Source organism: Pseudonaja textilis, chromosome 1 (assembly GCF_049901715.1).
Source record: "Pseudonaja textilis isolate UNSWEBS1 chromosome 1, rPseTex1.2, whole genome shotgun sequence".
In the NCBI taxonomy this organism is placed as follows: domain Eukaryota; kingdom Metazoa; phylum Chordata; class Lepidosauria; order Squamata; family Elapidae; genus Pseudonaja; species Pseudonaja textilis.
This window is the reverse complement of record NC_141990.1, coordinates 322226556-322239467: the sequence shown is the minus strand read 5'-3', so window position 1 is coordinate 322239467 and position 12912 is coordinate 322226556. Positions and strand designations below refer to the sequence as shown.

Here is a 12912-nt window from a genome sequence, read left to right as displayed (position 1 = left end):
AGGAAGGAAGGAAGGAAGAAGAGATGGGAGAAGAAGGAAGGAAGGAAAGAAAGAAAGGAGGGAGGGGGAGAGAGGGAAGGAAGGAAGGAGAAAGGAGGGAGGGAAGGAAGGAAGGAAGGAAGGAAGGAAGGAAGGAAGGAAGGAAGGAAGGAAGGAAGGAAGGAAATTAGTTTCCAATTCCACTAAAAGTACAGAAGGCACATGTTGACCTCCAGGCCTAAATATTTAAAAAACAGAGACAGGATCATCATTTGCAATCTTCTCAACCTAAGATTCCTGCAAGTGAAGTCAATGGGGGAATCGGGATTTGCTTAACGACTACTTGATTCACTTAACAACTGCAGTGATTCATTAACAACCATGCGGGGCAGGGGGGAATCGTAAAATCAGGTCCAAGTCACTCGACAACCGCTTTACTTAGCCACAGAAATTCTGGCTCCGATTGTAGTCATAAGTTGAGGACAAACCATAGCCTGAATAACACACCACACATTTCAATTATCGATAGGCTGCTACCGGTACCAACCAAACGACACCATTTCCAATAACTATTATTTGTTACGTTGCTGTGTTTCCCCAACTTCCAGTGACTCTGGGTGGCCTTAAGCCAGCATAGTGTCATGTGTGAATGTTGCCACAAGCAGAGATCACCGGGAGAGGAGGCATGCAAACGAGAATGATGGGTTATTATAATCCTCACCCTAGTGCGGGGCTCTGCAAATATCCCCCACCACAAACGGGGAAAGCGCTGTCCTGTTATTTTTTAAGCGCCCGCCCCGCCCCCTTCTGATGGACAGCTTGCAAATCCAACCAGGGAGATGAGATTCCTTCTCGGCCCACCCACCAATCCCAACTTGCAGATTTAACAGATAATCAAGAGTTGGAAGGGACCTCGTAGGTTATCTAGTCCAACCCCACCCACCCACCCACCCCCGCCCATGCAGGAGACCCTACGCCATTTCTGACAAATGGCCGTCCAATCTCTTCTTGAGTGTCTCAAGTGACGCCGCTCCTTTCCCTCTTACCTTGATTGTTTTCGGACTCCTGCCCAGAGTTTTCTTGCTTTGACCCCAGCGTGCTCTGGGCCCCCAACATCCCCGAGAGGGCCAGAAGCCCAGAAGCTGTGGTGCTGACCGCAGCCAAGCTAGAAGCCTGAGATCCCGACGGGTGTGGGGTCAAAGGAACTGGAGGGGCCGGATGGGACAGATGTTGGAACTGCTGCTGCTGGAAAGAAAAAGGGGAGAAACCCTAGGACAGGAGACCCCAAACTTGGCCACTTTAAGGCTTGTGGACTTCAACTCCCAGAATTCTCCAGCCAGCCTAGCGGTCTCTGTTTAATACTTAGGTCTGGAGGTCAACATGTGCCTTCTGTCCTTTTAGTGGAATTGGAAACTAATTTCCTTCCTTCCTTCCTTCCTTCCTTCCTTCCTTCCTTCCTTTCTTCCTCTTCTACCTGCTACCTCTTCTTTCTCTTCTCTTACTTTCTTCTCTTACCCTTCTTTTCTTCTGTTCTCTCCTTTGCCCATTCCTTCCTTCCTTCCTTCCTTCCTTCCTTCCTTCCTTCCTTCCTTCCTTCCTTCCTTCCTTCCTTCCTCTTCTATCTCTTCTCCTTTCCTGTCTCTCCCATCTTCTTTCTTCCTTCCTTCCTTCCTTCCTTCCTTCCTTCCTTCCTTCCTTCCTTCCTTCCTTCCTTCCTTCCTCTTCTATCTCTTCTCCTTTCCTGTCTCTCCCATCTTCTTCCTTCCTTCCTTCCTTCCTTCCTTCCTTCCTTCCTTCCTTCCTTCCTTCCTTCCTTCCTTCCTTCCTTCCTTTCTTCCTCTTCTACCTGCTACCTCTTCTTTCTCTTCTCTTACTTTCTTCTCTTACCCTTCTTTTCTTCTGTTCTCTCCTTTGCCCATTCCTTCCTTCCTTCCTTCCTTCCTTCCTTCCTTCCTTCCTTCCTCTTCTATCTCTTCTCCTTTCCTGTCTCTCCCATCTTCTTTCTTCCTTCCTTCCTTCCTTCCTTCCTTCCTTCCTTCCTTCCTTCCTTCCTCTTCTATCTCTTCTCCTTTCCTGTCTCTCCCATCTTCTTTCTTCCTTCCTTCCTTCCTTCCTTCCTTCCTTCCTTCCTTCCTCTTCTATCTCTTCTCCTTTCCTGTCTCTCCCATCTTCTTCCTTCCTTCCTTCCTTCCTTCCTTCCTTCCTTCCTTCCTCTTCTACCTGCTACCTCTTCTTTCTCTTCTCTTCCTTTCTTCTCTTCTCTTCTTCCTTTCTTCTCTTACCCTTCTTTTCTTCTGTTCTTTCTCCTTCTTCTTCCCTTCCTCTCTCCTCCCTTTCCTTTTCCTCCTTCCTTTCTCTCCCCTCTCTTTCCTTCTTTCCTTCCCGTTCTTCCTTCCTTCCTCCTCTCCCTCCTTCTTCTCTACTCCTTCTCTTTCCTTCCTCCCTCTCTTCCTCCCTCCTTCCTCTCTCCTTCCTTCCTCCTCTATTACCACTCCTTTCTCTTCTTCTCTTTTCTTCTGTTCTCCTTTTTCCATTCCTTCCTTACGTGCTTCCTTCCTCTTCTACCTCCTTCTTTCCTTTCTCCCATCTCTTCTCTCCTTCCTTCCTTCCCCCTCACCTTCCTTCCTTCTCCTCCCTTCCTTCCTCCCTACCTCCCTTCTCTTCCTCCCCCTCCCTCCCTCCCCCTCTTTCCTTCCTTGCTTCCCTTCCTCCTCCCTCCCTCCTCTCTTCCCCCTCTTCTGCCTGCCTGCCTCTTCCTCCCTCCCTCCCTCCCTCCGTCCCTGCCTTCCTTCCTTTCACTTTGTGGCAAGTCCAGAGAATTCTGGGAGTTGAAGTCCACCCCTCTTAACGCTGGCGGGATAGAGAACCACAGCTGTGGTCAATCGTTCGTGAAAAAAAAAAAAAGTCCAAGGAGGCTGCTTGGCCCTGGCCACACTCACTCACCCCAATGATGTTGTTCAGCTCGCCCATGGTCACCAGTTTGGCCCGGTCCATGGCTTGCAAGACCTGCTGTTGATGCTGGGGGCCAAGGAAAACAGAGTCAGCGCACTTTGGAAACAGCTGGCCCCAGGCCAGCCAAGGCCCGCCCTTACAAGCGATGCAAGAGTCTACTTGCCACCCATGGGAAAGACGGATTACAGGTAGTCCTCAATTTTACAATTGTTCACTTTTTTTTTCTTGCCTGCTATTTGTCAACTCATCAAATATTTCTATGGTCTTTTTAGGGTTGCCAACAGAAAGGTGGGCGGGGGAAGGGGTTTGAAAGAGCAGTGCAGCGGCTTGGAAATCGAAAGTGAACGCCATACATGGTTTTTCAAAGATAGTAACTAGGGGATGGAAGTTCCTGCCGCACAAATATCTAACTGGAGAGCATGATTGATGACTCCGGGCTATGGATGTGTCCCGTTGGAGGATATGAATTACGATACACCCAGAGGGGTGGGGGGGGAAACCAGGGTCAAGGGTGACAATGAATGATGTATCTCAGAGTCGGCTACACCCAGGCAGACATTTTAACTCTCAATAAATCCTTTGGAAGTTTTGGAAGTTTGGCTCGAGACTCATGATTTAATTTGGGGGTAACTGCCGGAATCCTGGCACTATTCATTCATTCATTCATTCATTTATACCTCTTGTGTGAGAAACGGGGTAATCTGGGCACAGATCGCAGTCAGCCGCTTGACAATCTCAGCCTAAAGGAAAAGAGAAAGAAGAAACCTCAACGGCTCTCTCTGCTCAAATTTTCTCTTCAAGGAAAGGAGGGAGGGAGAGAGGGAAGAAGGAATGAGGGGGAAGGAAAAAGGAGGAGGGAGAAAAGAAGAAAGAGAGGAGGAGGTAGGGAGAAAAACAGGGAAGGAGAGAGGGAGGGAGGAAAATAGGGAGGAAGGAGAAAGGAAAAAGGCAGAAAAGAGGGAGGGAGAAAAGAGGGAGGGGGAGAGAGGAGGAAGGAAGGAATGAGGGGAGGAAAATAGGGAGGAGGGGGAAAGGAAAAAGGAAGGAGGGAGGGAGGAAAACAGGGAGGGAGGGATGGAGAGAAGGAGGGAAGGAGAAAGGAAAAAGAGCAGAAAAGAAAAGAGGGAGGGAGGGAGTAAGAGAAGGAGGGAGGGAGGGAGAAAACAGGGAAGGAGAGAGGGTGAAGGAAGGAATGAGGAAGGAAAATAGGGAGGAGGGGAAAGGAAAAAGGAAGGAGGGAGGGAGGAAAACAGGGAGGGAGGGAGGGATGGAGAGAAGGAGGGAAGGAGAAAGGAAAAAGGCAGAAAAAAAAGAGGGAGGGAGGGAGTAAGAGAAGGAGGGAGGGAGGGAGAAAACAGGGAAGGAGAGAGGGGGAAGGAAGGAATGAGGGAAGGAAAATAGGGAGGAGGGGGAAAGGAAAAAGGAAGGAGGGAGGAGGGAGGGAGGAAAACAGGGAGAGAAGGAAGGAAGGAAGGAAGGAAGGAAGGAAGGAAGGAAGGAAGGAAGGAAGGAAATGGAATGGAGGGAAGTAGGGAAGTCTACAAAGTATTCCCTTCAGAAAGTCCCATTCTTTCATACGTTTTAAACAACTTGGCTGCTTTCACACAACACTACACTTAGCTTTGTGGTGTGAATGGACCAGGGGGGTTAATCCCTCTGCATGAACTCAGCCTATACATTTGCCAACCTGGCAACCAACCTGGAAGGCAAACTGCAACCTAGACCCTTGGCATCATCCCAATTAACAAAGTTACACCCACTACGCCCAACGGGGCAGCTTCTGCCTTTGCATATCCGAATCTGAATTTCCTTCCCAAACCTGCTCCTTTTCGCGATTCCCAGGAAGGCCCACCTGTTTGTGCATTTCAATATTCAGGCCATAGGACATCTCGTAATACTGAAAAAGAAGGAGAAGTGCCAGTTGGACAGGCTGTTTATCTCAAAATTCTGCAAAATCCCATGATTTGGCCACGATAAAACATTCGTTTCAGGGGTAACATTCCAAGAATCCCAGCAACCGGTTCGCTGCCCGGTGGCTGGGTGGGCGGGGCCTACTGGAACAGCCAGTTAGTTCAACTACAGGTTCGGCAAACCAGATGTAACTTTTAACATCCGGTTCGTCCGAACTGGTTTGAACTGGTAGAATCCCACCCTCTGATTAGTTTCCTCTCAGGATCGTGCCCCAATTCCTGACATTCGGTCTCTGATTGCTATGCGGCCACAGTTCCATGCAAGAAGCACATAGAAATCCCAAGCAGCCGACAATAGGTAAATACATATTATTTTAAAAAAATATAAAAAAAGAACCATTTGGGCCAGGATTTGATTATATGCCACCAAATTGGGGTTTGACCAGTGGTGGGATTCAAAATTTTTTATTACTGGTCCTGTGGGCGTGGCTTGGTGGGCGTGGCAGGGGAAGGGAAAGGTCACTGCAAAATCCCCCTTCCCTCCCCACCCCACTAACCTGCTTTCCAGCTCCATTCTCCTGTGCAGGGCAACCAAAGGAGACCCAGCCGATCAGCTGGGACTCAATGGGAGGCGGAGAATAGATGGGGTTGGCGGGGCCAGTCAGAAGTGGGATTTACCAGTTCTTTGAACTACTCAAAATTTCCAGTATCGGTTCTCCAGAATTGGTCAGGACTTGCTGAATATCACCTCTGCGTTCAACAATTTAGCAACCATGTATCGGAAGTCCTCAACTTACAACAGTTTATTTAGTGACTGTTTGAAGTAAACAGTGGCGCTGAAAAAAAGTGCCCGAATGACCGTTTTTCACACTTACGACCGTTGCAGCGTCCCCAGGGCCACATGATCAAAATTCAGATCATAGTTATGACGGTTGCCGTGTCCTGAGGCCTTTTGCGACCTTTTGCAAATTCAGTGGAGAAGCCTGATTCACTTAGCCACCTTGTTATTAACCTAACAACTTCAGCAATTCACCTAACAACATTGGCAAGAAAGTTCGTATAACGAGGCAAAACTCACTTGGCAAATGTCTCACGCAGCAAAAGACATTTTGGGCTCAATTCCAACCAACGGTCGTATGTCGGAAAAATGGTCATAAATCCCATTTTTCAGTGCCGTTGTAACTTCAAACAGTCACTAAATGAAACTGTTATACGTCAAGGATTACCTGTATTTTGTAAAGCCATTAACTTCTTGCTAAAAAAGTATTATGGTTATTATTTATATTATTACTAAGACTTACCATAACATAATGCCTCTGCATCTCTGTTTTTTCGGTTGCTAATTTCTCACATTCCAACTTCAGGCTGCAAAAAAAAAAAAGCGGGGTGGAATATGATTCAGAATTCAGAATCAGAATAAAGCTGGAAGGGACCTTGGAGGTCTTCTAGTCCAGCCCCCTGCACAATTTTTTTTCCTACCAAGTTTTTATTTTTATCTTTTACAGATATTCTCTTTTGGTGAACAATCTGGTTTCAGATTTTTACATTTCCATACAAACATGACCATAATTACATATTTATCTTTCATATCCAGTTTCTTATCATTCCATTTTCCACTTTCTGCACATTTTCACAAATATTCTTATATTTTCCAGACTTATTTTATCCATTTTCAATTCATATCTTAAGCAGAGATCCTATACCAGGGGTGTCAAACTCGATTTCATTGAGGGCTACATCAGGGTTCTGTTTGACCTTGGGGGGCTGGGGTGGGTGTGGCCATGGTGGGCGTGGCCAGCTCGACGTCACTCATGTTGGGGGCACCTGTAATGGCCAAGGGCTAAGGTGGGGCTTCCCTCAGACCCTCACTCACTCTCATTATAATCTCCTTCCTTCCCTCCTTCCTTCCTTCCTTCCTTCCCCTTTCTCTTTTTTCCTTCCCTCTTCATTCTTTCTTCTTGCTTCCCCTTTTTTCTTTTTCCTTCCTTGCTCTCTCCCCATCTTCCTTTCTTTTTCTTCATCTTTCCTTTCCCTTTCTTCTTTCCTTCTTTCCTTCTCTTTTCCTTCCCCTTTCTTCTTCCTTCCCTTCTTTCCTTTTTCCTTCCTTGCTCTCCCCCATCTTCCTTTCTTTTTCTTCATCTCTCCTCTTTCCCTTTCTTCTTTCCTTCCTTTTCTCCTTTTACTTTCTCTCTTCCTTCCCCTTTCTTCTTCTTTCCTTTCTTTCCTTCTTTTACCTTCCTTGCTCTCTCCCCATCTTCCCTTCTTTTTCTTTTGCCTTTCCTCTTTCCTTTTCTCCTTTCCTGTCCATTCTTGCCTGATCAAATGTAAAAGGTGAAACATTTCTCCTTTTGCTTTTTAGTTTGTTTGGATAGCCCTCTGTAAGTGAAAACAGAGCTCAGGGAGTGGGGGCCGCTGGCAGAGGCACTGCAGGCCGGTACTTTGCTGTTTCCAGGGTGGCCACACAAGCCAGATCTAAGGCTGGATCCCCAGGCTGGATCCGGCCCACAGACCTTGAGTTTGACACTCCCTGTCCAATACCATTTCAGACAAGGGACACGTTCACTTTTTGTTCTGCCAAACTCTCTCTTCAAAACCATCATTGCCACTTCCTCCAAACTCCTTCCCTTTTTCCATGGCTTCCTCACTCAGGGGCTGTAATGGACTCTGTGTGTGTGTGTGTGTGTGTGTGTGTGTGAATCTAAAATAAATTGATTTATTGGTTGCTTTCCTTTTCTAGGGAATGCCTTTTTTTCTTTATTTTTAAAGGAAAAGGGAAGGGAAAGCAGAAAAATGGCCCAGATTTTAGTTCACACAATGCAACTTAGCACAATGTGGTTTTCTGGTACAGCACATTGGGTAAATCCAGCCATTACTCTATAAATTGAGCTTAAATAAACCACAGCTTAGTTTAGGTTTAGTTTAGGTTTAGTTTAGGTTTAGTTTAGGTTTAGTTTAGGTTTAGTTTAGGTTTAGTTTAGGTTTAGTTTAGGTTTAGTTTAGGTTTAGTTTAGGTTAAGTTTAGTTTGTCGCTGCATCTCCTACAACGAAAATTAAATACTCTCTTCAGTGTACATTATGACTATGAAAATAAACACAAACACACATCCTTCACATTCTATACATTGAATTGAAAACCCCTGATATTGCCTTCATATTGCACTATATGGTAGAATTCAACAGAGCTACTGCCCTGGGATAGAAAATGTTCTTCAGCCTATTTGTCCTAGCTTTTATTATACGGTACCGTCTGCCAGATGGTAACGATTTTTTTAAAAAAGTGGGGGGGTGTCCAGGATGAGATGGATTTTTGAGAACGTTTTGAACTTTTTTAAGGCAGCGGGAGCTATAAAGCTCTTCCAAAGAGGGGAGAGGGCAACCCATGATCTCTGGGCAATGACGTTAACCCTCTGGAGTGCTGTCCTGTCTGCCCCTGTGCAACTGGCTTAACGTGATGTGTAAACAATTCTGCACCATGGTTGACAGGGAGGAAAAAAAGCAACCAGGGAGAAAAAGCAACAGAGAGATTTCTGAAGTTTTCAAGGCTGTGCAGTATTGTGGGATATACTGCCCCTGGGTGTGGAGGTTCGACTTAGTTATCAGAATTAAGAACATTAATCATCTTTTTTTTTTTCCCCACCTCTTCTTTTCCATACCTGTGATACTGAGCCTGGAGGAACTGGAATTCTTCCTTAATTCGGTCACAAATCTCCAACACTGAGAATTTAAAAGGCTGCCCGGACTGAAAACAGAAAGATAAGAGAGATGGAATAGCTTTTAAGGCAAGGAGAAAAATAATAATAATAATAAAATACGACTTGTGGTTATTTTGGTTGTTGCAAAAGGTGTGGTGTCCTTCAAAACCAGGTTTCCCCATAAACCATAATTACTTTACAGGTGGTCCTTGACTTAGAACCATTCATTCAGCGACTGTTCACATTTACAATGATGCTGAAAAAGTGATTCTCTTTTGTGACCTTCTGACCAGCAAAGCCAACGAGGAAGCCAGATTCGCTTTTAAAAACCGTGTTGCTAATGTAATGGTTGCTGTGGCTCCTTTATAACAATCGCAGCAAGAAATGTCATAAAAGGGGGGCAAAAACTCACTTTGCAAATGTCCAGCTAAGCCGCAGAAATTTTATGGCTCAGTTGTGGTCGTACGTGGGCTGCAACCTGTTAAGTTTGAGCAATGAGAGGCTGAACCAGAGCATGAGTGCAACAGTACTTTATTTTACAAATAAAGGGCTGACCGTGCTTGCCAAGCCTGGAACTGGCTCGCAGCAATCAGCAACCAGTTGGACCCCGCAGCCTGCTTTTATAGCTGGCTGCTGGGGAGAACCAACCAATGGGAATGGGGGAATATCGCCCACACAAAGTGAGTGGACCTGAGTGAGAACTCCTTGAGTCCTCAGGACATAACACCTCTTCCCCCCAGATGCGAACACGCATAGTCCTTGAGGTAGACGGGGGGTTTGTGTTGGTGCCCGGAGCGGCGCAACTCGGGAACATTGTCTGTCTGTTCGGTATCAGTCTGTGACGGTTGAGCCGGCATAGTGTCGCCAACACTCTCTCTGGACTGGGCATCCTCGGAAACCACCGGGTTGGTTACTGGGGTCGAGCTCTCATGGGTTGGATCAGGTTGGTCAACTCTCTGGGCGCTGTTGTCCGAGTTTGGGCTGACCGGAACGACCGCTGGCGCAGACTGGTCGCTGGGTGCGGTGTGGCTGGGCGGCGGATGAGACGGTTCCCCTTCGACTGGAGACTCTGGATTCTTGTTTGCGAGGTTGCTGAGGCGCCTTCTGAGTTGGTCTATGTGTCTCCTCCAGACGCGACCATCCTCCAGCCTGACTCTATACGATCTCGGCCCGGTGACGGCGATGACCTCGCCCGGAATCCAAAGTGGGTCCCCAGCGAAATTCCTTGCGAATATCGGCTCCTGTAACATAAAATGTCTAACCCCGAAGTGGAAGCGAGGGGAGAGTCAGGGCAGTATTGTGGGTGCAGTCTATCTAATACAGTCCTCAGGCGCCGGCCCATCAGAAGTTCCGCTGGGGACTTATTGGTGACTGCACAGGGGGTTGAGTGCTGGCTCATCAGGAACCGTGAGAGTTTGTGGTGCCAGTCATCTCTGCCAAACCTAGCGAGGGCCTCTTTGGTGGTCCTGACGGCCCTTTCAGCCAACCCATTACTCGCAGGGTGAAATGGGGCTGTGAAAATGTGGCGAATGCCTAGGTTGGCTTCAAAACGGCTGAATTCTACTGATGCGAACTGTGGGCCATTATCGGAGACCAAGGAGTCGGGTAGTCCATGTGTAACGAACAGGCGCGTTAACACATTGGTGATTGCTAGTGTGGTGGTCGTGGATAGCTGTGCCACGTCTATCCATTTGGAATAAGCGTCCACGACCACTAGGAACATCTTTCCATGCACGGGCCGGCCAGATCGATATGGATTCTAGACCAAGGGCGCTGGCGCTCTCCCATCTGGTAGGGGTGGCGATGGGGGAGCAGGACGGGATTCCTGGCAAATGCTGCAGGAACTTACCCAATTGACAATGTCCTCGTCTAGACCCGGCCACCACACGTAGCTGCGTGCTAATGCCTTCATTCTCACAATGCCGGGGTGTCCCTCGTGCAACGCCTCCAGGACTCGGGTACGCAGCGAGGTCGGAATGACCACTCGAGTGCCCCACAGTAGACAACCCTGCAAACTGGACAGCTCCTGCATGCGAGTCTTAAAGGGTGCGAATTTGTTATCAACGTTGCCTCCCGGCCACCCCCTCCTCACCCAGTCGAGCACCTGGGCGAGCGTTTGGTCTGCCTTGGTTTTGGCGGCGATGTCAAGGGCGGTGATGGGCAGGTCCAACTGGGTGATTTCGAAAATGGCATTGACAGGAGCTGGGTCTTCAGCCGGAGCGGGTAAGGGGCAGCGACTGAGAGCGTCAGCGTGGGATAGAGTTTTGCCCGGGCGGTGGATAAGTTTGTATGAGTAGGCCGCTAGGAAAAGTGTCCACCTTGTCATCCTAGGGGAGAGGACTTGAGGTGTTTGTTTGTCGCCGGCCAGTAGGCCCAGGAGGGGCTTATGGTCGGTGACCAGTTCAAGAAGTGGCCAAAAGGAATTCGTGAAACTTTTTCACGGCTGCAACAGCTGCTAGGGCTTCCTTGTCTATTTGGCTGTAATTTCGCTCCGTGGCCGAGAGCGTCCTGGAGAAAAAGGCGATGGGGGCCTCGGCGCCATTGGCGAGTCGGTGACTAAGGACCGCCCCAATTCCAAAAGGGGATGCGTCTGCTGCCAGTACTAAAGGAAGGTTGGGGTCGAATTGGATGAGCACTGCCTCTGACGTAAGTAGTGATTTGACGGCGTTAAACGCTTGGTCTTCTTTGTGCCCCCAGTGCCACGGTGACTTTTTGTCTAGTAATCTGTGTAGGGGTTCGGCTACTGAGGCTTTATGGGGCAAGAAGGATGCATAAAAGTTTAGGAGCCCCAAGAAAGCTTGTAGCTCCGTTTTGGAGGTCGGTGTGGGAGCTTCGTGGATCGCCCTAACCTTGGACTCCAGGGGGTGAATGCCAGAGGCGTCAATTTTATAACCCAGAAAGTCCACCTGTCTAGTGGCAATGGCGCATTTTTCTTTTTTTTAACTTGAGGCCATGCTGTCTGAACCTCTCTAACACTGCTCGCACTCTCTGGAAGAGTTGGGGTCTGTCCCTGGCCGAGACCAAGATGTTGTCGAAGTAGGGTACTACACCAGGGAGGCCCTGTAAAATCCGCTCCATGAGGGACTGAAAAATACCCGGGGCAACACTTACGCCAAATTGGAGACGCTTGCATCAGAAGGCACCCCTGTGAGTGATGATGGTCTGAAGTTCCGCTGTTTGGTTATCAACAGGGAACTGTTGATATGCTTGAGACATGTCCAATTTAGCAAAAATACTGCCCGGTTCGAAAGTGTGCAATAAATGCTGAATGACGGGCACAGGGTAGGCGCTAACTTGTAAATATTTATTGATTGTTGTCTTGTAGTCCGAGCAAATTCTCAGGCTACCATCTTTTTTGAGGGGTGTGACAATGGGCGTCTCCCACTTGGCGAAATCTGTTGGCTCAATGACCCCTTGTTTTAGTAGTTTATCCAATTCAGCGTCTAGTTTTGGTCGAATAGCAAATGGAACTCTACGTGGTTTTAATCTGATTGGGACTGCCTGGGGGTCAACGATGAATGAGATGGGGGTTCCATTATAACACCCCAGCTCCTCGCTGAACACATCTGCGTAGTCAGCGAATAAGGAGTCAGTGTCTGAGGTTGAGACAGCATGGACTCCTGTTAACCCTAGGCCGAGGTGGGGAAACCAATCGAGCCCCAATAAGGTGGGTAGATTGCCGTTAACTACCACTAGAGGTAGGTGGCCTTTAAAAGCTCTAAAACTGACAAAGAACTTGCCTCTGCCGATCACGGGAATGGCCTTCCCCTGGTAGTCCTTCAGACCGAACTGGCATCTCTGAAGCCGGGTAGTAGATAGGCTGGGGTGGAGTCTCTTGAGGGTGTTCCACGAGATTATTGAGAGCGCTGACCCTGTGTCAACCTCCATGAGGCACAGTTTACCTTCTAGGGAAACGGAGAGAGAAATTTTACTAACAGTGTGGCAAGTACGCCTGGCAAGGCGGTGCGTGCGACAGTTTAATACTTGCCTCTGTGGTCCCGAGTGCGAGGACGGGGGTCTGTGTGCAGCGCTTTGGGGGGCTTGGCAGACTCTCGCAATGTGCCCCCTCTTATGGCAGTTGTTGCAAACGGCTCCTTTAAACTTGCAGGTGGCCCTTTGATGTGATCCCCCACAGGCTAGGCACAGTGTGATGTGCTTGGGTGGACCGGTGTATTCTTGTTTGGCCCCTACCTGCGACCGTCTGTCATTGGTGAGGCGGTGGACATCGTTCTCATCGTTGTGGGTTTCCTCCGCTTCCACCTCTTCGGAATGGACTGGGAACGATGCTAGCTTGGCACTTGGGCCCTGAATTTCGGTGGCTGAGTTCGTTGCTAGCTCGGCTGCTAGGGCCTCCTCTACCGCTTGCGCGAGGTTGAGGT

At 48.4% G+C, this 12912-nt stretch overlaps 1 protein-coding gene across 3 annotated transcripts in view; it reads right to left on the bottom strand.

Annotated features, from left to right (window-relative positions):
• The window catches only part of TLE2 (TLE family member 2, transcriptional corepressor), a 68699-nt gene that overhangs the window by 43814 nt on the left and 11973 nt on the right, over positions 1-12912 (bottom strand). For 2 of the 3 annotated variants that reach the window (XM_087922662.1, XM_087922664.1), the window contains exons 2-7: positions 8495-8580; positions 6143-6206; positions 4784-4828; positions 3609-3671; positions 2923-2997; positions 1026-1224 (exon numbers count right to left, since the gene is read on the bottom strand). In XM_087922662.1, coding sequence (XP_087778788.1) covers positions 1026-1224; positions 2923-2997; positions 3609-3671; positions 4784-4828; positions 6143-6206; positions 8495-8580 — 532 coding nt within the window. The remainder of the gene's footprint in view (positions 1-1025; positions 1225-2922; positions 2998-3608; positions 3672-4783; positions 4829-6142; positions 6207-8494; positions 8581-12912) is intronic. The other variant, XM_087922663.1, reaches the window with a different exon arrangement.